Source organism: Psammomys obesus, unplaced genomic scaffold (assembly GCF_907164565.1).
Source record: "Psammomys obesus unplaced genomic scaffold, mPsaObe1.curated_primary_1811, whole genome shotgun sequence".
NCBI lineage: Eukaryota > Metazoa > Chordata > Mammalia > Rodentia > Muridae > Psammomys > Psammomys obesus.
The window spans coordinates 4,181,971-4,205,441 of NW_026587216.1; the positions used below are offsets into that span (position 1 = coordinate 4,181,971).

General features: G+C 43.6%; 1 protein-coding gene across 1 annotated transcript in view; it reads left to right on the plus strand.

The window, feature by feature from the left end:
- The window catches only part of LOC129673660 (chondroitin sulfate proteoglycan 4-like), a 65,249-nt gene that overhangs the window by 36,025 nt on the left and 5,753 nt on the right, over positions 1 to 23,471 (plus strand). Inside the window, exons 6-8 of the mRNA XM_055603556.1 lie at positions 4,073 to 4,271; positions 7,768 to 7,899; positions 12,722 to 12,888. Of these exons, the coding sequence (XP_055459531.1) occupies positions 4,073 to 4,271; positions 7,768 to 7,899; positions 12,722 to 12,888 (498 nt within the window). The remainder of the gene's footprint in view (positions 1 to 4,072; positions 4,272 to 7,767; positions 7,900 to 12,721; positions 12,889 to 23,471) is intronic.

The following is a 23,471-nucleotide window of genomic DNA, read 5'->3' on the forward strand; positions in this document are numbered from 1 at the left end:
CTGCTAAAAAGTCTTCAATGAGTGTGTCCTGAATGGTGAGAGAGAGAAATGACCAGTAATTGCAGTTGTTGGCAGGTAAATGTCTCATCCCATTATGGATGCTGTGAAATTAAGCAAAATGTACATTGTGTGGTTGAAAGTAGCCTTGTCCTGTTAACATAACCGGGGAGACTTTTGAGTACTGTTAAAAAACAACATAACCAATGGCTTGAGAAGATGGCTTACTGGTTAGGAGCACTTGCTGTTCTTGCAAGCTGGAGTTTGGTTCCCAGCATCAACAATGCACAGTTCAAAACCACCTCTGAACCTGGCTGTGCTTCCAAGCACCACAACTCAACAATCAAATAATGTCTTATCCTCAGAGCCAAATCTCACAAAGAAAATGGGTAACACAAAGCTAGTATTTATTAAAGACTTGCTGTATGTCAGGTAAAGTGTGCTAAGCACAGGTTACATAATAACACCACTATTCCTTGTTACTGATAAAGAAATTAAGACCCAGAGAAATTAAGCGATGTGGACCTGAGAGTCCTTTTTTATATTATATTGTTATATTATTACATAAACTTCATATTATGAATATAGTAAGTAGTAAATAGAAAGTACATACCAAGACAAAAACTTGAACCCTGGTTGTCCTTGGGCAAAAACAAAATCCAATGATTTTGAACAAAAATAATTTGAACACAAGAATTTGAATTTTGAGCAGTGTTGTTGCTATTAGCATGAGCTATTCTTCAAGGAAGTAACTGTCTTAGTTGCTTTTGTATTGTTGTGAAGAGACACCATGACCAAGGAGACTTACAAAAATTACAGTTTTAGAGGGTGTGTCCAGTGCCATTATGGCTGGGATCATGGCACCAGGCAGGCAGGCATGGTACTGGAACAGTAGCTAAGAGCCTCCATCTGATCTGCAAGTTGGGGACAGAGAGCAACTTGGCCTGGCGTGGGCTTTTGAAACCTCAAAGCCTTCCCTCAGTGACACACCTCTTCCAACAAGGCCACACCTCCTCATCCTTTCTAAATAGTTCCACCAGCTGGGGACCAAGCATTCAAACATATGAGCCTATGCAGGCCATTCTCTTTCAAACCACCACAGTAGCCTTATAGGGTTGAACACAGATTTGTATGTGTGAGTTTTAGTATATGTGTGTGTGTTTATGTATGTGTGTGTACATGTGGGTTTTTTTTTTAATGTACAGTCATTTCATGATCGTAGCTGCCAGCTTTCACAAAGTTAGTGTTTTGTTTTGTTTGTTTCACAAATGAGGTTTTTCCTTGCTATCGGTAGTGAAACTTGGATAGAATTTGAATGATTTTTACAGTCTGGATATCAGGCTTGGCATGAAAACTTAAAAAGCCCCACATGCCTTCTGAACTCCATCCTCTCTTCGTTTCAGTGGCTGATAGATAACACGGGACATGAACTCTCGCTACAGAAGTGCCTCCTTCTGCTGAGGAGAGTTGTTCCTTTTGAGCATGCAGTCTATCAATTTAATAGCTTACTACGAGTGGAGTTTTAGAGAATCTGCCAGAAAGCTTAGAAGCAGATACGGTGTTAGTCTGAGAGCAAGGACGGCACATAAACTCGGGAGTGTGCGCAGTGTCTCTGTGTACTGTAGAAGCAAACACAGACAGAGGTGTGAAAAAGGGAGCTAATGATGAAGCTGCTTGTTTTGGGTGTTAGAGAAATATCATGTGTCTTAGGAACTGTGAAGAGACACCATGACCAAGGCAAGTCTTAGAGAAGAAAGCATTGACCTGGAGGCCTGCGGACAGTTTCAGAGGCTTAAGTCCATGATCATCATGGCAGGGTGCATGGATGCAGGCATGATGGTGGAGAAGGAGCTGAGAGTGATGTCCTGATCCACAGGCGGAGAGGAAAAGAGAGAGGGATAGAGAGACAGAGATAGACAGAGAGAGAAGACAGGAAGAGTAAGACAGAGAGAGACAGACAGATAGAGACAGGCCACAGACAGAGAGACAGCGACAGAAAGTTACAGAGAGAGAGAGAGACTGGGTCCGACGTGGCTTTTGAAACCTTAAAACCATACCTTCTAATCCTCCTAGGGCTCTATTCCCTGGTAATTAAGCATTCAAATATATCAAGGGGGCCATTCTTATTCAGATCACCACACCACACGACTCCCTGATTCTAGAAACTCTGACATTCTGATTCCATTCGATGAGTCAGTGTTCAAATTATTTCGACTCAACAGTGAACTCCTGATCACCCGCCGTCTACTCCCCATGAAGCTGTGCACCTCTCAGTGGTGGGGAATGTCTCCTTCTGACTGGCAAGGCCCCAAAGGTGCTGTCGGTCCCCTTCCCTCTCAAGTCTAATTCCTCATCACCTTCAGCAGACACCCAAGAACAGACCACTTCCCATCTTTGCTGTGGCTTCAAGGCTCCCCGCTCTCATGGTTTGTAGGTTTCTTGTAGTTTTCCCCTGACCGGCCTCTCTGCTTCCACAGACCTGCATGGCATAAAAGCCAGGAAGGCTGGATATTTTGCACACCGGGCCAAGACTTTGCTCAGATTCTCCTCTTTGCCCTAAAGGACAAGCCGGCATTCTGACAGTACAACATGTACCATCTTTTCTGTTTGGAGACATGTCTTTTTCTTCTCTATCTTGCTTATTTTCTTCCTGCCATAATGATCTCTTCACTGCTCCTCCTATACTATATAACTCCAGTGAACTCCAGTGTTTTTTCCCATTCCTGAATATGCTCATATGTGCATGGCTTCTCTTTCACCTCCTGCTTTAACATTCCACATCCCAGAACCCGCTATTTTGTTTCATCTTTTTTTGTGGTGTAGTGATTTTATAACCCACTCTATTGCTCATTTCCTATAACGCCTGTCGCCTCCTTTCTGTGTTCTTTTGTGCCCTCTGCTGAAGTGCTGGTTCCACCAAGACATGGCTCCTTTTGTTTTAATCACTGCTAAAATGCAAGCATCCAAAATATTTGCTGGCACATGGTGGATGAGCAATACATTTGGTTAACTGTTGCTTTCAGATGTTTAACTATGGTCAGTAAAGTTCTTGCCATGCACCTATGAGGGCCTGACTGAGCTCTCCAGCATGCACATGAAACTGTCAGCCAGCTGTGGTGATAGCCCTTGCCATCCCAGGGCTGGAGAGGTGAAGGTGGCCGGGTCCCCAGAGCTCCCTGGACAGTTACAAGCCCCAGGCCCCAGTAAGAGACTGTCTAAAAAATAAACAGAGTTCTTGGCCCTGAAGAAAGACACCTGAGTTTTTTTCCTCTGGCCTCCACAGGCATGTGCAATACATGTATGAGCAGGCACACACAGGAACATGCATACACATCTGTACACGTGTGCAGGCATACGCACACATGCAGAGTGGGGAAGAGATGGGGGTGAGCAAGAGAGTTAGAACAAGACACACACACATGCACACACACACAGATGTTCAGGCGATACACACAGATTTTTTTTTCACAGTGAGAGAAAAGCAGCCATGTTTCTTAGCTGTGCTTACAGATGTGAACCATCAGTCCAGCAAACAGCACAAGAACAAAGAAACGGGGCCCCTGTTTTCATGTAAGACAGGAAGGATGAAGGGAGTAACAAATGCGCAATGTGCATTTTTCCTCCTCAACTGTTTAAAAGCTGGTGACCTTACCAGCTACTCAGAGCCATGTGTAGAGATAGTCAAACCAACCTGACAAGGCAGATGCTACATCATGTGAGAGTCCATGCGGTGTATTTAGCATATGGACAGCGCACAGGCTGCCTTGTGACCACGGGCCCCATAGTTAGCTGTTGATATCAGTGAGTATAGACTGTTGAGCAATCAATTTCAAGTGAAGAATTAGTTAATACTGTTGATCTAAATCACGGGCAACAGGCATGTATGTGGTGCATAGACATACAAGCCGGCAAAACACCTATGAGCGTTAAAATGTAATTCTATTCTTGAAAAACTTGGGCGAATCGGTTTGTTTGTTTGTTTATTTATTTATTTATTTATTTATTTATCTTCTCACATGGGCCCAGGGTCCTGACTATGTGGGTGGACTGGAATTGATTCTCTCTTCTCTTTGAGGTGTGGGTGAATTCTGTCACTGAGGTGACCAGAGATGACCTGTGTGCAGAAGATGGGGACTCCTACCCAGAGGACTTGGTCTACCGGGTCACTCCTCCCAGCAACGGGCATCTGGCTCTCAAGTCCATTCCTGGCAGAAGCATCCAGAACTTCACTCAGGCTCAGATTGATGGCGGTCAGCTCGTGTTTGTGCACTCTGGTAAGTCACAGAGCTGAGCGGCATCAAGGAACGTGTGCACTGAGCAGTGAGTGACGTGGCTGTTACACCTAAGAGCTGAAAACGCAGGCTGTAGGGACTTTCAGAGCTCTCTGTTTTTATTAAAGCGACATGTTGAGGAGAGCTAACAAAAGCACGAGAGCCTGCCCATGCCTCCCTTACTCACTCAGAAGGGCATGCAGGGTCAGTTATTGTCCATGAGAGCCCCTTCCTCCCTTCTACTGTCATAGCATCTCTCTGTGAATCGCCACCCTTGCCCTGGCTATGAGACTACTATAGGTCGAGCTGGAGCTGTTTGTTTTCTCCCTTCGCCACGACAGTGTAAGCATTCCAAAGAAGGGCAGAGTCTTGTGTCCACAGCCCCTCTAACAGTAACTGGAACATAGTGGGTGCTTAATAGATAAAACTTCTCTGAACATAGGAAATAATTTTGAACACCAAGTATGTACCAGGTAATGACATTGTAGATGCTGAGGATTCGTTACTGAGCAAAGCAGTTTTTGTACAAGGATTGCATTCATGAATGAATGAATGTCACTATATTCACAAGAGACCCTAATGCTGATTGGAAGACCCTTTCTGCTTCCTGTTAGTCATCAGTGAATCAATACTGACAACATTTGCTGGAAATCGGCTGCAGTGGTGACCGGGGAACTCTGCCAGGGTGGCCTGGCTTTGTTACAAGACTGTCCTTGTCAGTGGACCAGAGTGGGGAGCATCTGGAAGGAGGGAGGCATGGCGAAGGATCACGAACAAGGAACGCATGACCTGAAAGCTCAAATCTCATCTTTCACCCAGTTGGTTTAAACTGTATTCTCTGAGAGTATTATAAAGGAAAGAAAGATAAGACACCTTCTAACTTCAGGTAGTGACGTCCTGATGATGTGTGCGCTTAACACACAGACTCCCCAGAGAATCTGAAAATGATTCAGCATATGGATGCTCTTGGTCACAGACTCGAGCTGGGGCCCTGGGGCTTAGTTCAGCACTCTCCTCAATTTCTTCCATTTGCCAGGCGGCACATTAGGTATAGCCACGCCAAACACGTCCTTTCACAAGTACCCCCCCCCCCCAGTCCTCCGAGCCATACAGAGTCATGACTCCATTTTTGAGATGAGAAAAACTTAAGACTCAGAAAGGCTGAGCCTGGCCTGACCCCAAAGCTGGTCTTTCTCCACCGAAGGGCACGGCAGGTGAGAGGACATGGGTTACAGTCTTCAGTGAAGGACGGAAGCAACAATTTGCTCTCTAGGTTGATTGACTTGGCAGCAAGCAGGTCAATATTTGCTTTTAGCAGATAGAGCAAACACCTTCTAAAAAAGAAAGAAGGAGAGGCAGAGGCCAGGATAACGTGAGGGCTAATCCATTATGCTTACTAAATGGACTCTGAGACAAGCTGATAACTCTCAAGACGACTGGAGCCCAGCTGCAGATGGCTGTTGCTGAAACCAGCTGTACATCTGCCGTCACCAGCCCCAAACAACGGCAAAGTTTAATTAATCTCATTTAGCATCTTACATTTGCAAAGTGCTCAGAGTATTCTGCTCTAATCTAATTCACCAGTCCACACAACGACCTAAGTAGTTTGCTTCAGCCAAGATGCAGGCAGCCGAGAGCTCTCTGTTACTTGTCCTCCTGAGAGTGCCTTTGGGAAAACTCAGAGCCCTGCCATAGGAAATCCACAGGCCATCCTTTGCGTTCTGTTCCTTCCATGTCTGTCTTTGGTCCTACTCGCCATGTCCATCTTTGGTATAATGTTCTCTATATTTGTCTTGATATAAATCCCTTTGGTTCTGTCTGTGTTTTGTTTCTGGATTCATAACGTGCTCCCATAATTCCTAGGGGTAGAGACATTCTCTCTTTAATTTTGCGTTTCATTAAATACAACTTTGAAAAGCTATTTCTAGAAAAGAAAGCAAATGCAAAACATGTGGTTGCGAGCCCCGTTAGGAATTAGGCACGCTCAGAGCTTATTTCTCTCCCTCTCTGTTTCTCTAATGGTGACCTATGAATATGTTGCTTTAAAAAAAAAATCACCACCTGTAAACATTCTTCTGAGGAATCAGAGCTTCCTAATGAGGAAGCTGAGCTTTGCTTACCCAAGACTTAAAAGATGTCAGGCATCAGCCTACCACCTGTCAATCGTGTTATTAAGGGAGTGCCCATACATAATTGCAGTCTGACCGTACATCCTTGTTTCCCCTAGGACAACAAAGGTACGTTTTTACCTAGTACATCCTGTAGGGGCCTGTGGGCTTTTTAATTTCCTGCTAGATGGGCATTTTCAAAGAGTGATGGGGATGTGGTCACCACTCTTCCTGCATGGAGATCTTGCCCCTGCCTTGTGAGTCAGACTGGTAAAGCACCCCCGGGAACTGGATCGATGAGGCTCCGTCTCCATTTCGGTGATGCACATAAGTTAATTTCCCACTCTGCTGTCTGACCAGTCTCTGACAAAGGGTAGGAGTGGGCTCTCCTTGCAGATCCTCCACGAAGGCAGGACCAGGTTTTCCTCTCGCCGTCTCTTTCCACTCTTAGAATATGCCTAGCTTGAGGTAGATCTTGTTAGTTAATTTCTGTTATTTTTTTTGAGATTGTAATATAATTATAGAATTTTCCCCTACTCTGTCTTCCCTCCCACGCCTCCCCCACACCCTTCCCAACTTTCTTTCAAGTTCGTGGCCTCTTTTTTTTTTTTTTTTCTTTTCATTGTTACGGGCATTTATGTATTTGTGTTTTCAGAGTTGACTGTTTGGTATTGGTTAGACAGTAGACTCTTGCCTGGTAAAGGCTGTTTCTCCTGTTTTCAGCATTCCTTAGTCTTTGTGCAGGGTTGAGCTGCCATCTTCCCATCATTAAAAGTAAAACTGTTTTTAGTAGTTGCAAGATGCTAACTATTCCCTTCCCTGAAGTCTCCATATTAAGCTTTATCAACTTTTCAAAAATTCTTTGTGTGGGTATAGGCATGCATTACTTTATCACAATGATATGGACTGATTTCAAAATAATAAAATCCAGGTGATGTTTTTTTTTTTTAAATTTTCAGAAATTTCTCAGTGGTAACATCTGTGCTTTGTTTTAAAATGTCAGAGTTCAAGGGAGTCTGCACATTAACCTTCACTGATGTGTCTTCACTCTGTTTTACTGTCAGTAATACAATCAAGCATCCCTTAAAGCCAGGAACGAACTGAGAAATGATCTCACCAGTGTACAAACATCATCAAGCACCCTTACACAACTAAAGAGGCTGTGACTCTATCTCTGGGTGACAGAGTCTGTGGGACCCAAGTCCCAGAGGCCGTCTGCTTCAGCTCCAGGTGTCATGTGGCATGCAGCCTCAGGGAGCTCAGTGGACACTGAACACATTACAAAGTTGCTGTCGCTTATGTTTCAGGGGAACCATGGAAAGGGAACGGTTAAATGGAGGCAAGCAAGCTGGGTAAGCAAACTGACCACAGTGTGTGTTCTTCTTTTGAAGGAGCCATGTCAGGAGGCTTTAATTTTCAGGTTACAGATGGTTTGAATTTTGCACCTCGACAAATCTTTAGCATCACCGCCCGAGCTCTGATCATTAGCTTAGAAGTCAACAGAGGACTGAGTGTCTTTCCAGGTAAGAGGCTGAGCAAGTGTTTGGGGGTGGGGGGTGAGGGGTCGGTCAGTGTTTAAAAGCCCACTTGTATGGCCTAAAGTGGTGTCCCTTACTGTAGAATGATTCTAACAACATCTATTTAGCCCACCCTCCACAGAATTTTCAGCCAAAAAATGATAGAGCAAAAAGGCTGGCACTCTGCAAGCTTTTTGTCTATTTTCTTGCCTCTTCCCCAGAAAAAGAAGGTCTGAAAAGAGCGGTGGAAAGGAATCATGGAAGGATCCGTCTTCACTGGCTGTGAACATTTCCCCTCTTCTCTCCCAGAATCCTTACAGACTCCAGATCTCTGTTATTTATGTATTTAGAGATACATCTTCTGTAGTCCAGGCTGGCCTTGGAATCACTTTCTGCAGATGACCTCAATTGCTTGATCTTCCTGCCTCTGCTTCCTGAGTGCTGGAATGTCAGGCTTGTGTTACCCTGCCCAGTTTACATGGTGCTAAGAACTGAACTCAGGGCCTTGTGCATGCTTAGCAAGCACTCTGCCAACTGAGCCACACCCCTGCCTCCTTTTACTTTATTCAAACTGCTTGTATTTTGAATACGGGTCCCTGCAGAACCCGGGGCTCGACAGTGTTTTCTGTTAGTGCTGGCTTTGAGTGATTTTTTGCCAATAATCTTAGCTAGACTGATATAGAAGGAATTGTGAGCCCCTCTGACTAACACCCTTAAGAGAGGGAAATATGCACCCAATGGCAAGGGCAAATAACAAAAAAGGAGGGGGGAAAAAGAAATCCTTGAAATTTGTTATTTCCAAAAAAGCACTGAGATGGAAACATAGAAAACAATAACGCCTCAGCATGCTGGGAAAAAGAAAAAGGCCAGCGCAGCCACCCACTTTATAACCTGCTTAAGGGACAGACATTAGCCATCAAACACAGGTGGGAAAAGATAATGACAATTTTATTAATTATACTAGCCAGCAATCCTAAAAATAGCAGTGCCTGCCTCTCACTTACACAGGTTGAATGGAAGTCTCTGGAATGGGCTTGGCTTAGTAAGAAACATCTTGTTTAGCTTTATTTATTGTATTTTATGTGTGTAAATGTTTTGCCTGCTTGTATGTCTGTGTACCATGTGCATACCTGTGCCAGCAAAGGTCAGAACAAGACTTAAGATCCTCTGCAACTAGGGTCACAAATGGTTATGAATCACCGTGTTCATGCTGGGAACTACTGAGCCATCCTGTCTTATTTTTAAAAGTTTTTTGTTGTTGTTGTTTTTTTTTTTTAAACTTCAGTTGGTCTTAAAGCTGAATTAGTTTGGGATCCATGGGACTAGATGCTGTACCAGTATGCCAGTGCTCTTGAGCTAGGTAAGATACTCCTGGGAAGTTGGTGGGCGCTGTGACTTGAAGAGGAAATACAGTGAGAGATGGAAAGAATCCTCCTGCTTCCATAACAGATTTCAAGGAAGATGACTTGGCAATCGTTTTTACAGTAACTTCTGGAATGCCTTTGTTAGTTTTATCGTGATGTTGATGGTGCTGAGTGTTGAAACTAGGGCAGCTCTCTGCCACTGAGCCAGAGCCCCGAAATGTTCATTTCACGTCTTAAGTTGTCCTCAGCTTTTGAGTTTGTGGAAAGAAACCTTCCAAAATGTAGGTAGGTGTATGTAACCTATGATTCTTCTATTATAAAACTTTATTTTTTTCCACACTCTGTAAGTTTTCCGTCTCAATAAATATGAAGCTTCTACCATCCAACCCACTAAGGCAATTAGGAAACCATTTAGTGTTTTAAAAAATAAATAATCAGCTACATCCCATTAACTGGAAAAACATGGTCATCTATTTTTAAAATTCTAAAACTAGGATAATTCTGGCTGCTGCAAAAGATTAAGTACCTTTCATCTAGTCCAGCAGAGTCTGGCCTAATAATTAATGACAGTTGTATTAGAGAAAGGACAGGGACACTATAGCTTAGACACATCTGAGTTTCTGGTGAATGTTTCACTGAATCAGTATAGCTGGGGAAAAATATTAAAGAGGCCAAATTCCTTTTTTACCTCAGAAGACTGTGCTAGCTAGACTTACACTTTTTACAGCTTCGTGTGCATTACTGGCCAGAGTCCTGATAAATGTTTTCTTCTTCTAGCAAGCCTTACATCTGCTAAGACCTAGCCACCATGTGTCTCGAGAGGAAGCAGATGTTGGCCTCACTTTCCCAAACCCTCCCTGTCCTGTTAGCTCAATTGATATTCTTAGTCACTCCTCCACCCTGCCTTCCTGCCTGCTCCAGATCTCAGCCAGGAGGAAGGAAGATGGATCCTCATACCCTTTTCACTCGAGTAGCAATGATGTTTGATGAAATCAATCTTGTAACTGTGGAATCAGAAGCCCTAGAGTTCAGGTGGACCGTAGGGGGTCACCTGGTCCCGCTGTCCTTTCTGTCTGCCTATGTTAGCTTTCCCAGGTAGCAGGGACCACCAGTTGCATATCAGAGTTACCTAGCCTGCGCATGACTCCTGCGGCTCCTGTCACCTGTGCCCTTTCCAGGGATCCACCTGAACCTTGCTCGGCACGACTTCTTCAGCACCCACCCCTAAGGCTCTTTGTCCCAGCTGCTGTGTGTGAGTCTGCAAGGTGACGATAGATGCCCCATTCATTCTGTGTCTTCCTTGAGAGTCCCCGTCTTCGTCATGTACCAGAGGCATGGAGGCACACTGCATCCTGCCCCAGGGGGTGATGTAAGATGTTCACTCAGTGTCCGAGGTTGCAGAACCATGTGCGCACAATGTCTACATTCTAAAAACCAGGGGAAAGTCTTTGTTTTTATACAGGCATAATTCATTTTAGAGCTGGTGCAAAAGAATATCCATTCTTACTACAGGCTAGACATTTAGATACTTGTGCTTTATATATTTATAGCATTTTATATTTTTTAATTACCACATTGTGTTTTCATTTTAAAAATTTAAATAAAAATAGTGTGCAAAAACACAACTTTTGGCCAGGGAGTGGTGGCCAGATGCCCTTAATCCCAGCACCTGAGGCAGAGGCAGGTGGATCACTGAGCTCAAGGCCAGCCTGGTCACAATTTTTGAACATTCCCATCGGCAGGTAAAATATATGGAGACCTGGGAAGTTTCGGTGTCACACAGCTCATAGGAATGTTAAGCCCTACAGGCAATGTAGCGACTCTGAGTCGAAATTGAGAGCTTGCATCAAGCAGCGCCTTCTGGGTACATGCAGGCTAGAGTTCAGGGTGTTGTTATTTTGGAAGGTCGCTTCCCTGAGACTAGGAGCTCAAGGTAGATGTTTATTTTGTCTCCTAAGCATTACTGATAATATTGACATGCACAACCAGAAACAAAACAAAACAAAATAAAACAAAACAAAAAAACATAGCAAGTTAATAACCACAACAGTTATATAGCAAGATTACTGTGACATGTTTTAATCTCTTTGGTTGGGGAAGTATTGCAACCTGGCACAAGTTAGCAACAACCAAAAAAAGAAAAAAAAAATTAAACCTTTAAGAACTTTAATTCACGGTCGGTTCATATCATTTGAACTTCCTCTGCAGCCCATCCAGCTTTGGATGTGTCTGTATTGGGTCTTTTGGACACTCAGCCCCGGCTTGATACTTATACAATTTGCATAACAAGCGAACTGATTATTACCAGAGTGTATAGTATGATACTGTTTGAAGACTAACTATAGCTTCTGTACTTTGCCAAATCTGAATATCAGTTTTTAACACAGTTACTCTGAGGAATGTGTTACTTCTAAATGAAATTTTCCTGTGTGTGAGCTAAGTAGTCTATTTAACGTATATCTTATTGTACCTTATTTTAATATTTAAATTTGCTTATTTTATTGCATACGTGCATGTATAACATAAGTATATGTATGTATGCATATGTATACTCAGAAGGTTTTCATATATATGACATGTGTTCTGTTTCCTTCCTTCTCTGTGATTTATTCTCCAATAAAAGGTTTTGGAAGAGTTTTTCACATTGAATTACACCATAGATTTTGTTTGTTTAGCTTTAGTGGTGACATGTGGGAATATACCATGCCCTTAGGCTGCAGTGGTTTTGTTTTTGTTTTCATTTTGTTTTGATTTTGCTTATTCAAATTGTACTTGGTTCTTTTTCAAGGAATGTTGGTCTGGAGTATTGAAGAGATTAACCCAGAAAGTTTTGCTGTAATGCTATGATAGAAGCAAGTTTCTGTAGGTCCATCAACAAAAAGTATCATTCTCCTGGATTCTGCACTTCAGCCTCTTTGCTCATGATAGAGAGAAAATGGAAATGGCGTCAATAGCCCACCTGTCCCTCACAGTAGGAACTGAAAGAAAGGAGGAAGGGTTTATAGTGTTCAGACCTTTCAGCCCATGAGCTGGAGGATGGGCCTTCAACATTCAAAACCCTGGCATACACATGGCCTTTGATACAGGCCTGGGAGGTTCCTTCCCTCCTAGGAAGCACAGTGTCCTGTGTTCCCAGTACCACACAATCACATTTTCTCTTTATACACCCAGTACTGAGCCACAGAGGCCTTATTCGGCAAGGATTTTTTTTTCCTCTGGGGAATCAAATAGATGTGAGGCCATGACTGGAGAAGGGGCACAGAGGAGCTTGTTCTTCTGTGGTTCAGGTGTAAATCACCTCCCTGAGAAACACCCCAGGCGTTTCCCATTGCCCAGGTCTGAAGGCTAGCTAGTGCCACCCATTCGTATCTGAGCACTCTCCAGGCAGTTTTCAGAAGTCCAGAAAGACTGAGGAGCTGGTCACCTCTGTGCACTTTGCAGTTATGTGCATATTTTAATTTTAGGTTCCACAAAGCCGCTTTCGTCTCATGACCTGAGAGCTGTGACCAATGACAAGGCAGGAAACAGAACTGTAACGTTCACAGTTGTCAGTTCCCCTAGACTTGGGAGGCTGCTGAAGATGAACTCTGACAACCACACGGAGGATGTTTCCGTCTTTACCCAGTCTCTGGTGAGTCCTGACATCTGTGCTGTGTCACTGAGTGGGGCTGCACGTCTAAGCAGGGAGGGCTGCCGTTTGTCTTCCTCCTGCTAGACCAGCAAGAGGTGGGCCATTGTGCGGGTCACTCCTCATTTCTTTTGAAATGGGATTTTTTGCATGAGACAGATGTCAGAAAACACTATGCTAATTTAAATTCTGAAAGTAACACATTTTTTAAAAAGTACCTGAACCTGGCACAGTGGCACACGCCTCTAATCCCAGTACTTGGGAGGCAGAAGCAAGAGGATCTCTGAGTTTGAGGCCAGCCTGATCTACAAAGCTAGTCCAGGATAGCTAGGGCTACACAGGGAAACCCTGTCTAAAGAAGAAAAAAAAAAGATGTACTTGGAACTGCAGAGATGACTCAGCAGTTGAGAGCAAGTATTGCTCTTGCAGAAGACCCAAGTTCAAGTCCTACCACGTCCAGGTGGTTCACAACATTCTGTAACTCTAATAAGTCCAACTTCCTCTCTTTTGAACTTTGCATAAACCTGTACTAACATGCACTGCACACACACACACACACACACACACACACACGCACACACAATACAAAATAAGTAAATCATTTTTAAGGAGGATCTTTTATGAGGAAATCCACAGTATGTATGTACTTATATTTAATATGACATGATAATTCTTATGTAATATTTTAAAATTGTGTGCATATGTAATTTATACCCTCGGTGGTACTCTGTTACCAGACTCACGGTTTGCACATCTCTTTTGAAATGAATAAGTACTGAAAAAATATTTTTGCTTCCCAGCCAGGAATTGTTCTGAAAGTGACATTCCCAAACATAAATATAATTTAAGCATTCCTGTGGTTTGTCATTCGTCATTCTCTTTCTGCCCTGAAGTACTGGGTCTGACGATTTGCTTGGCTATAGCTTTGTGTAACTAAAGAGTTTTTCTAAATCTCAAATCATGTTTAGAGGAAATAGAAGGAGTTCTTAACCTCGGAACTCTTTCTGTATGATGTGATGAGAGTCGATGCAGTTTTTGCTTTTCAGTTGCCTTTGTCTGTGTGCATTTGAGGGGGTGGATCATGAGGCCAGCGTAAGCTTCTAGTGTAACACTGGAAAGGAGAGGCATAGTGTCTGTGGTTTGCAGACTTCTCCAGGACACAGAACAAAAACTTAGAGTGAAAACTCCATTGTGTAGGGGAATCAGGATGCACCCAGAAGCAGCGAAACATGCCTGAGGTCAGTTTGCCTTTTGAATACCAACAAGATATTATTTGAATACCAACAATGAAATTTTTCCTATAAGAGTATTTGGCTCTAGCTCCAGTTCTTTAAAAAAAAAATGACTGTGTTCATTTTAAGGATTATTTCCAGCAGCTTTTTGTTGCAAGTATGTGGGATTTTTAGATTAAGATCAATATGATCAAAACATGTGCTAGTGAATATAGTAGCTTGAATTAAGTAGCCTTTGCTGCAGTAACAAGAAACCCCCAAGTCCCAGTGGCTTATGATAACAAAAATGTCCTTTTTACTTGCTTGTGTGACAGCTGTGGGTTGTCTGTGGTCTATTTTTTCATGTCTTCTTTGTAAATGTAACTTTTACTCCCCTGATGTAATTTTCTCCTCAGATGCTTATTGCTTCTGTTTGCTGACATAGTCCTAGTCCTGGAAGCTTCTAGACTCCCTACCATGTAATCTAGGCCTAGAATGTTTTCAGCCTCTGAGACTTACTGATGAATAAGCTCACCATTTCTGGTTCTTTCTGACTTCCGGCTGGCTGTTTCGACTTAGCTGTTCTGGTTCAAACTCCTAGCTAAGCTGAGTGATTCAAACTGGATTGTCTCAGCTTCTGACTGAATTGCTTAGCTTGGGCTCATACTAACTTTGGCAATCTGTTCTAATCTTCTGGCTCCTTCTCCTTCTCTGGCTCCTTCTGTCTTCACCTGTGTCTAGCTTGTTCTCTCTCCAACCTGTGTCTGTTAAACTGCCTCCTCTGTTTTATTCTCTGTGCTGCTCCCTTTCCTCTCTCTTCTGGTGAGAGTTGGGCGTATCCTATCCTGTCAAATCTTTCTCTGATTTGTCCTTTTTCTGCCACTCAATTAAACATCACTTTCAAACATGGGTGCTTCCATCTATAAACTAATTTTACCTTCATTGTCTGGACCCGAAACTTGCTCCATGCCAGGCTGGCCTCGAACAGAGATCTGCTTGCCTCCATCTCCTGGGTTTAAAGGTGTGTCTGTATTTCAGCCAGATGACACTGAACTAAGTCTTTGGATGTGATCTCTTGATGGAGCAGCTGTATTCTGAATTAAAATTCTGCTACGCTTCTTTGTTTCAGGATTTAGCTAGTCACTGTGCTGATGTCAGCAGAGGGCATCATAGTGGTGGAACATGACATAATTTTGCAGCTTGTGCACTAGAATTTTGTTTGTATTCACATCTCACTGGTCAAAGGCCCCATGAGGGAGCTTGTTACCAGTGTGTTGGATAAATATAATCTCATAGAGAGAGGAGGCACTGTTCTAACTGCCATGGTGCATTAATATGCAAACTAAAAACTGGGTACAGTCCTGGAAGCCAAGAGTACATTTTTCAATGGAAACAAACCATTTTTAAAATAGAACACATCTGTAAATAAGAAATTAACACACCAAGCCAAATATAAGTTCCAGGGCAAGCAAATAAAATCCAGTTGTTTTCAGATTTTACTGTTTTCTTGCCGCTTCTGATTTCTTCTGCCCTTGTGAGCAGATAGGAGGTACCCGGAAAACCTGTCAGCAATGGCAGGTATGAGCCAGAGAAGTACTGTGTGTTGCTTAGTGATTCCCAAGACTGACTGAGACTGTTGCTCCTATGGAAACAGGGGCAGGCTATAGTCTGGAAACATCCTGTCCCGTTCCACAGATCATGGGGGCACGGTGTCTGCCTCTTCCTCTTCCCTGTAGTTCTTTCCTTTGCTGAACTAGTGCCTGTGCCATTCCAGAGATCTGGTTGAATCCTTAGACTGAAAGGTCAAAGAAGAAATTATTTTATTGTCTGTAAGGTTGTGTACAAAGGCTGTGTATCTGGCTTTGTACACAAGGAACAAGCATGTTTTTTCTCTAAAACATCATCTCAGATATATGCGTAGTTTGTAGAATTTCCACACAACAGTCATCTTTTGCTTTTGTTGTGTGGTATGTGGAGAAAGTGTATAATTTAGGTATTAGAGATGACTTGCAACAGTGCAGAAGTTTCTTGGAGATCTAGGCTATCTCTGTGACTTGGAAGTCACATAGCTGTTAAGCCTATGTTTTGTTATATTTAAAAGTGGAAAGGGTCATAGCAATGATGATTGAAACCATATTCACGTACACCACGCATGAAGCACTGTGCTTGGCTGTCGATTGTCTCGTTCTTCTCCACCTGCAGACTCAGAGCACCTGTGTTCACACAGTTACACAGCCTACTGATAGCAGAGCCAGGACTTGAGCTCAGGGCTCTGGATTCTAGGTCAGGTTCCTCTCAAACGAGCCATAGCTTTCCCCTAACTGGTTAAATTCTGATAAGATGATATGAGATGTAAAATGCGTAGCATGTTTCCCACACTTAACTGAGGTTTGTTGAAATGAAAGGTACTCTTCCAGTGATCAGGAGAGACGCAAGCTAGAAATATTATATTCCTTATACATCATAGGGGTACCTGCCACACCTAAAGGCCATATACATACATGTCGGGAAGCACATGAAGAGAGACGGACTTAAAGGCCAGGCTAGGCCAAGCAGCTTTTCTAAGGGGAGTTTGAGTGGGCGAGTTTAAAGCAGGCAGGTGCTTGTTCCGGGAGGCCACATGGTAACTTAGAGGTAGTCGTGTGGTCTAGGTGGGTGTGAGGATCAGTGGGGTCAGTCACCCAGGCTACGATAGCTGTCCCCTACAAAGGTGGTCAGAGCAGTTGCTTAAGGTGACTACCTGGGCGACATACACTGAAGACCCTTAATGAGGAGAGCTGCAGACTGGCGTCAAAATGACTGAGAAAGTCCAGCTGGTGCTCAGGATGGGTGCTGAGGCGACCGGACATCCTGAGGAGTGCAAACACTCATTAGATGGTAGCTAAGGCTTCTGCTTGGCTTTTTTGTTCTCAAAAGTGTGAAAAGTCCCTTTCTACTTCCTCATGTTTAAAAGCAGTTTCCCAGGGGAAGGCGATTTTCTGCTACACTGGAATTGGCTGGTGTTTGCCCTAATGCGCTACCGTCATTTAATGAATGGAAATGAGGCCATCAGAGGAGAGTGACATTTGCTTCACCTTTTGACCCACTTATTGTTTCCTTTAGAGAGTTCCCGGTGTTCTCAAATACATTTCCCTCGGGACAGTGAGAGAAGAGAGCTAAGAAAACCTCAGAGGGCTCCTCCAGGGACCAGGTTCTCCATCGCTGGGCAGAGCACAGGCTGGAAGGAGGGGGGATGGGCACCTCCCAGGACTCCACTGGAGCAGTAGAGTGCTGGAAGGAGAGGAGCAGCCTTGAGCTGCTGCTGACAAGTTTTACAGGGTTAAATATCTATGTTTGTCACTTTGAATACCTTGTCTTTCTTTCCGCCTCAGCTCAGCCATCATAAAGAAAGTCAATAAGGTGGGTGAAGGAGGGAGAATACAGAGAAAAACATGGGAAGATAAAACCCAAAATACCAACTCTGACTCTTTCAGGATCATAGCTTACTTTGATGGTTCAGTGTGCATCTGAAACACACACACACACACACACACACAAAGCATGCAAGCATGGACACTCGGGTGCACGCATATACACGCACTATGTTCAAGGGCTTTCTGACACTGTGACAAAGTATGTGAGAAGAATCAGTGTAGAGGAGAAAAGTGTTTATTTTGGCTCATGGTTTCTGAGGCTTCAGCCCTTTGTCAGCTGTCACTTGCTTTGGGGCGGGGAGAATGTGCTGGCAAAGAGCACAAGGTAGAGAAATGCTCACTTCCTGAAGGCCAGGAAACGAAACGAGAGAGGAAGGGATATGGAGGCAAGGGTTTCGACATCTCCTTCCAGGGCCCATTCCCAATCACCTAACTTACCCTTAATGGTCTCTTCAAGGATCCACCTCCAACCCCGAATAGCACTGAAGCCAGGGAAAAGCCTTAACACACGTGGCTTTGGGGGACGTTTCAGATCCAGTCTATAGTGCATGCTTTTATAAAAGCGAGACAAGAAAACAACAAAACGTTAAATTTGTGTCAAGACAGAAAGAACGTCACCCATTAATACAGTGAAATGCTTATTAATCTGAATGTATTCCAGGCACAGAGGTATGCCTCTTACCGTGCAAGTGTGAGGACGTGAGTTCAAACCCCTAGCTGCCACATAAAAGGCTAGGTATATCTGTATATCCCTGTAACCCCAGCATTGAGAGGGCAGAGACAGTGGCTCCTAGGAGGTCATTCTCAGCAAGCCTAGCCCACCTGGCAAGCTTCGCTTCAGTGAGAGACTTGTGTGGAGGAAATAATGTGGAGAGAGAGGGGAAGACACGGGACATGCTACTCTGATCTCTGCACACACCAGCATGGGTTAAACCATGTACACACATGCATGCACTCCACACACACACACACACACACACACACACACACACACACACACACACTACACCACATATGCCCATTAAACAACACTGAAAGCATTCCAATCCTGGTTAGCTTATATGTTCAGAAATGAACATTTTTCTTGTGACTTGAGAAAGGAAAGAAATTCACCTTTCTTCTTTGCCCTTTCCATACACTGCCTCATTTTCCACAAGCTTTGGCACAGCCTGAAGTTTGGCACAGCCTCTGACAGATGGTATCCTGGTCGCTTGCCAGTCATGTTATGATAGCTCAGATTTACCATCTAGCAGCTTTAGAACACCTGGGAAGTAAGGTGGCAATGGGCTGAGTTGCTGGAAGACGAAGGCATTTCTCTCTGACTGAGGTTTGCTCAGGCAAGGCCAATTGTCCTCGCCCGAGGCTCTGTGTTCAATGGAGGGAGACGCTTTCCTGTGAAATCCTCCATGAAGGTCCTGATTAGCCAGCCATATGCACTTCCATCAGGCCTCTTCAATGTGCTGAAGAGGAAAAAAAGAGATAGTACTCAGGAAGTAATTTCAATTACATAAGGAGTTTGGAGCTATTTAGCCCTGTGTAACTTACCAAATGGCCAGTTATGAGTAGAATTCCTAGACCAGCTTTTCTCCTCAGAAGTCAGTTCTACCCAAGTGACCTGCCAAGCATTCAATAGGGACATTGTAGGCAATTGATGGCTGAATGCTTTTTCACCCTTTAACTGAGGGAATTAATTTGTCCTTGGCTCTCTACGTTTCAGGAGGATGGGGTAGAGATGAAAAGTACTGCATCATTTACTTGTAAAACATACACTTTTCTTTCTTGTGTTGGATAAACAGAAAAGACTTTTAAATCAGTGCTTATGGGGGAAATAGCCCATGAAAAATCTTGACTGCACTATGCTTAATGTACTTTTTGCAAAATAACTGCAAAGAAACATTTGTGATGTCACTGCCCAACATTATTTTCCTAGCCCAGAAAAAGTTTACTATGTTTGCAATCCATTTCATGTCAGCCTACCAAGGTAAGCATGTGGCTAGCTTGTGTTTCAGCATCAGATCCTAAGTGGCTTAAGCTAACCCGCAGAAGCTTTTGCTGAACAATCTCATGTCCTGAAGAATGAAACATAGACATCCACAGAGAAGACAACCATCAGACTCACATTGCATGAAAGCTCTCTCACACACTGGAGGTGATACTGTCCCTTTCCAAGAACCCATGAACAAAGTAAGCCTCAAATTCCACAAAACACGCTGAGGCTTCCAAGTCGAGCTCATAGCTAATTGAGTGATTTTCATTCCAGTGCTTGTTGAGATAATTTAGAGTCATTAAAACAGCAAAGTGTTCTGGCTTTGAGGTTTATGACAGCCGGCCTCTTTTCTTTTCCACAAAGCCAGTAATTGCATTTCAGCTATTGTATTGTTGTGGGCCCGAAGCCATCCTTCTTGGTCTCTGCACAGATAACGGTTTTCTCGGACTACATTTAGAAAATTATAAAGCCATTGTAGGTTATTAATTTTGTCCAATTACTTCTTCTCTCCAAGTCTGGACTTACTGCTTTTCATAACACACAGACACACACATACACACAAACATATGTTATAAAACACACATTTCCCAAAGGCTGTAAATTAATTTATTATAATTTAATGGAGAGTAAAATCAGCTTATTGTCTCATTAGGCTTTTGTCTTTGAATCTGCTGAGTAGGGAGGGCCCAGCCTTCCATGCTCCTGTCCCACCCATCTGTGCCTCCTTGGGCTCACTAGTTCAGTGGTAATCAGTCTCTCTTGACACATGTGGACATTTTCTAGCAGTATTTTTTTTTCTCAAAAGTTTCATTTTGCATTACACTTCACTGAGTCATGTGGAGAGAGGTTCCCATTTGTGGTGATTATTGTATTCTCACCTTGTCATCAATTCAGTGCTCAAATCTAAAATTAACTGGCAGGTCTTAACCCAGTGGCTTTGAATAGTCAAAAATGTTCTGTTCCGTTAGAATGGTTGGCTCTTCCTATGAAAAGACAGGAAACACCCATTCCCGTTTTAATGAGAGTAGCTTATTCCTTCCTTTGTTCAGTCCCCATGGCCACTGTACCACCACAGATGGGGCGGCTTCGCTGGTTAGTGTTTTCAACTTGACATAAACTGAAAACTAACACCTAAAAAGAGGGGCACTCAGCCGAGAAAATGCCTCTGTAACATCAGGCTATCGGCATGTCTGTGAGGCATTTTATTGATTGACAGCCGATGTGGGAGGGATGAACCAGACCACTGTGGGTGCTGTTACCCCTGGGCAGGTGGTCTAGCATTGTATGCAAGCTGAGGAAACCTTGGGAAGCAAGCCACTAAGTTCCCGACTTGAACTCCTCTCTGGCTTCCCTTGATGACAGACTGCGCTATGGAAGTGTAAGCAAGATAATGTCTTTGTGACATGGAAGTTAAACCAAGTAAACTCCTTGTTCCCTGTGTTACTTTTGGTTAGTGTTTTATTACAACAATAGAAACCAAACTACAACAGTGACTAAGAGCCTTAGAAATATCTTCTTTCATAGCTATGGTGCCCAGAGTCTGAACTCCATCGTGCTGGACCTAAATCCTAAATCCTCTTGGAATGTATTCTCTTTCCACCAGAAGGACCACCATCATGCTTGTGGAGGACAGCTAGGCACAGACATGGCAAGATTCCCACAACAGATCAGAAATCCAGGCAGCACAGAGTGTCCATGGCTACAGAGTTAGCAGGGAACAGGCTGTATGAAGTCGAAACGGGCAGAAAAGGCATTCCTAAATGGTAAGGGCTGGAAATCTCTAGCTGGAGACCTGCAACAGAATAGCACACCCAAATAATTATTAATGAGTTGTGGTTCATGCCCCCGAAGGACTGGGATGATCTCTGCAGCAACTTACTAGAAGAAAAATATCTCTCCAAGGAGCGTATCTAAAGCCATTGCCTTCTCTTACAGAGACAATGAAATCTTCCTTTATATAGGAGAGCCTCCAGGGACTCATGCCACTGTAAGTGTGTAGATCTTTAATAAAAATGACCAAGTGAGGCCACACAAAGGGTTATAATTAGGAAAGAGCGGAAGGTAGGGCTGGACATCTTGATTCAGTTACATACAAGTGTATACCAGCCTCTCAAAGTAGCATGTCCTGGTCTCTGGGACTCGTGAGTGAGTGAGCCCTTTCGTGGCAGACTCTGCAGACACAGTTAATAGTCATGGGGTTAGAAGAGCGGCCTGGGTTATCTAGGTGGGCCTTAAGTGCAGTCTCGTACGTCTTTTCAAGGAGGCAGGAGATTTATATAGACAGACGAGGAAAAGCCTGCTGACCACAGAGGAGGAGGTTGGAGTATTTCGGCCACAGGCCAAGGAATGCTTGTTGCCAGGCAAGTTGAAGGAGGCAAGGAAGACATGACATCTTTGGGGTGGGGGTGGGGGTCAATCTCCGTGCGTTATTTGACTCCACCAAGCGTGGCACATTCAAGATCCCTCTTCATCCCTTTTTATGTAGATGACTCTTTGATCCTCAGGCACCAGTCATGACCCCCAGCTCTCTGGCTCCATGCTTAGGAAAGCAGCTTGTTAGTTGATCTTCATGGGGTCTCTAGTCAGGAACTGATCGAATGAAAAAAAAAAAAACAAAAACCAAAGCAACTTCCTTTTTCTCCCATCCTACCCTCTACCTCCTAGTGTCTTGTATCTTTCTGTATGACAGAATAAATCTGACACCAGGGTGGGACTGGAATACTGCCTCACGGCCACTGGGCGTGGTATAGGTATATGAGTTTATGCACATGCGTTGCCTATTCATGCACACGCCCATGCATTCGTATGTGGAGGTCAGAGGTGGATGTTGGTTGTCATCCTCTCCTGTTCACCATCTTCTCCTTTAAGGCAGGGGTTCTCTCTGAACCTGGGATCACCCGTTGGCTAGCCTAACTGGCCAGTGTCTGGCATCCGCATGCCTCTGTCCCCACAACACAAGGTTTATGACTACGTTGTCACCACCATTCCTGGCCACTTTCATGTGGAACAGCGAGTACTTCTCACCCACTGAGACATCTCCCCAGCCCCAATACCGCCTTTCTCTAAATCATAACCCACGATAAACACGGCTGTGGGATGAGCTCTTCCTCAGAATCACTGCAAATCCATACACGTTCTGGTTGATACTGAGTGTCCTGGCCAGGCCGGACACGAAGAGGCATCTGTTTGCTCTGGTTATACTTTTTTAGCTGACGCTCCCCATTACCCGGCTTCTGGAGTTGCAGAGCATGTCTTGCGAATTTCTTTGTAGCCTTGAATCTCAGGGGTCTGCCGTGTGGGTGCAGCCCTCTGGAGCCGAACAGAACCAGGTACGAGGCTCGGCTTCCCCGCTTTCAGAGCCTCATCTTTTCTTTTTCCAAGTCTGTCGAATGCTTGTGTTGATCTTCATAAAAGGGAATGACGCTTTCTTTCTAAAGCTGATTTTCAAAAATAAAAATGATTTAACGTATTTAGCTTTGTTATAGGATAATTACAAGAAGTACAAAGAGTTTACATGTTCCGTTCCTCCGTATTCCCATATTCTCATTAGTGTTTGACAAGACTAACTCTCGTCTTTTTTCACATACTTGTCTTTGCAGAGGGTTCATTTCTAAAATTAAGGCAATCTAATATAATCACAGTATAATTTTCAAATTCATAATTTTAACATTGCTACAATGTCAATATGCAATTTATATGTCATATTAAACTTTCCCAAATTGTTCCAAAAAAAATGTCTTTAGTAGGAAAGGGGAAATTATCTACAACATAAAACAGCATTTAGTTGTCATGTGGCTTTAGTATCCTTTAATTTGAAACCACTCCTTAGTTATCAACCTAGTATCTCTTGTGACCTTGCCAATAAAATAACGTATGATATTTATTTTGTGTGTTTGTGAATGTATGTGTGTGTACGAGTGTGTATGCATGAATGTACATGACAAGATGTGTGTGTGTGTGTGTGTGTGTGTGTGT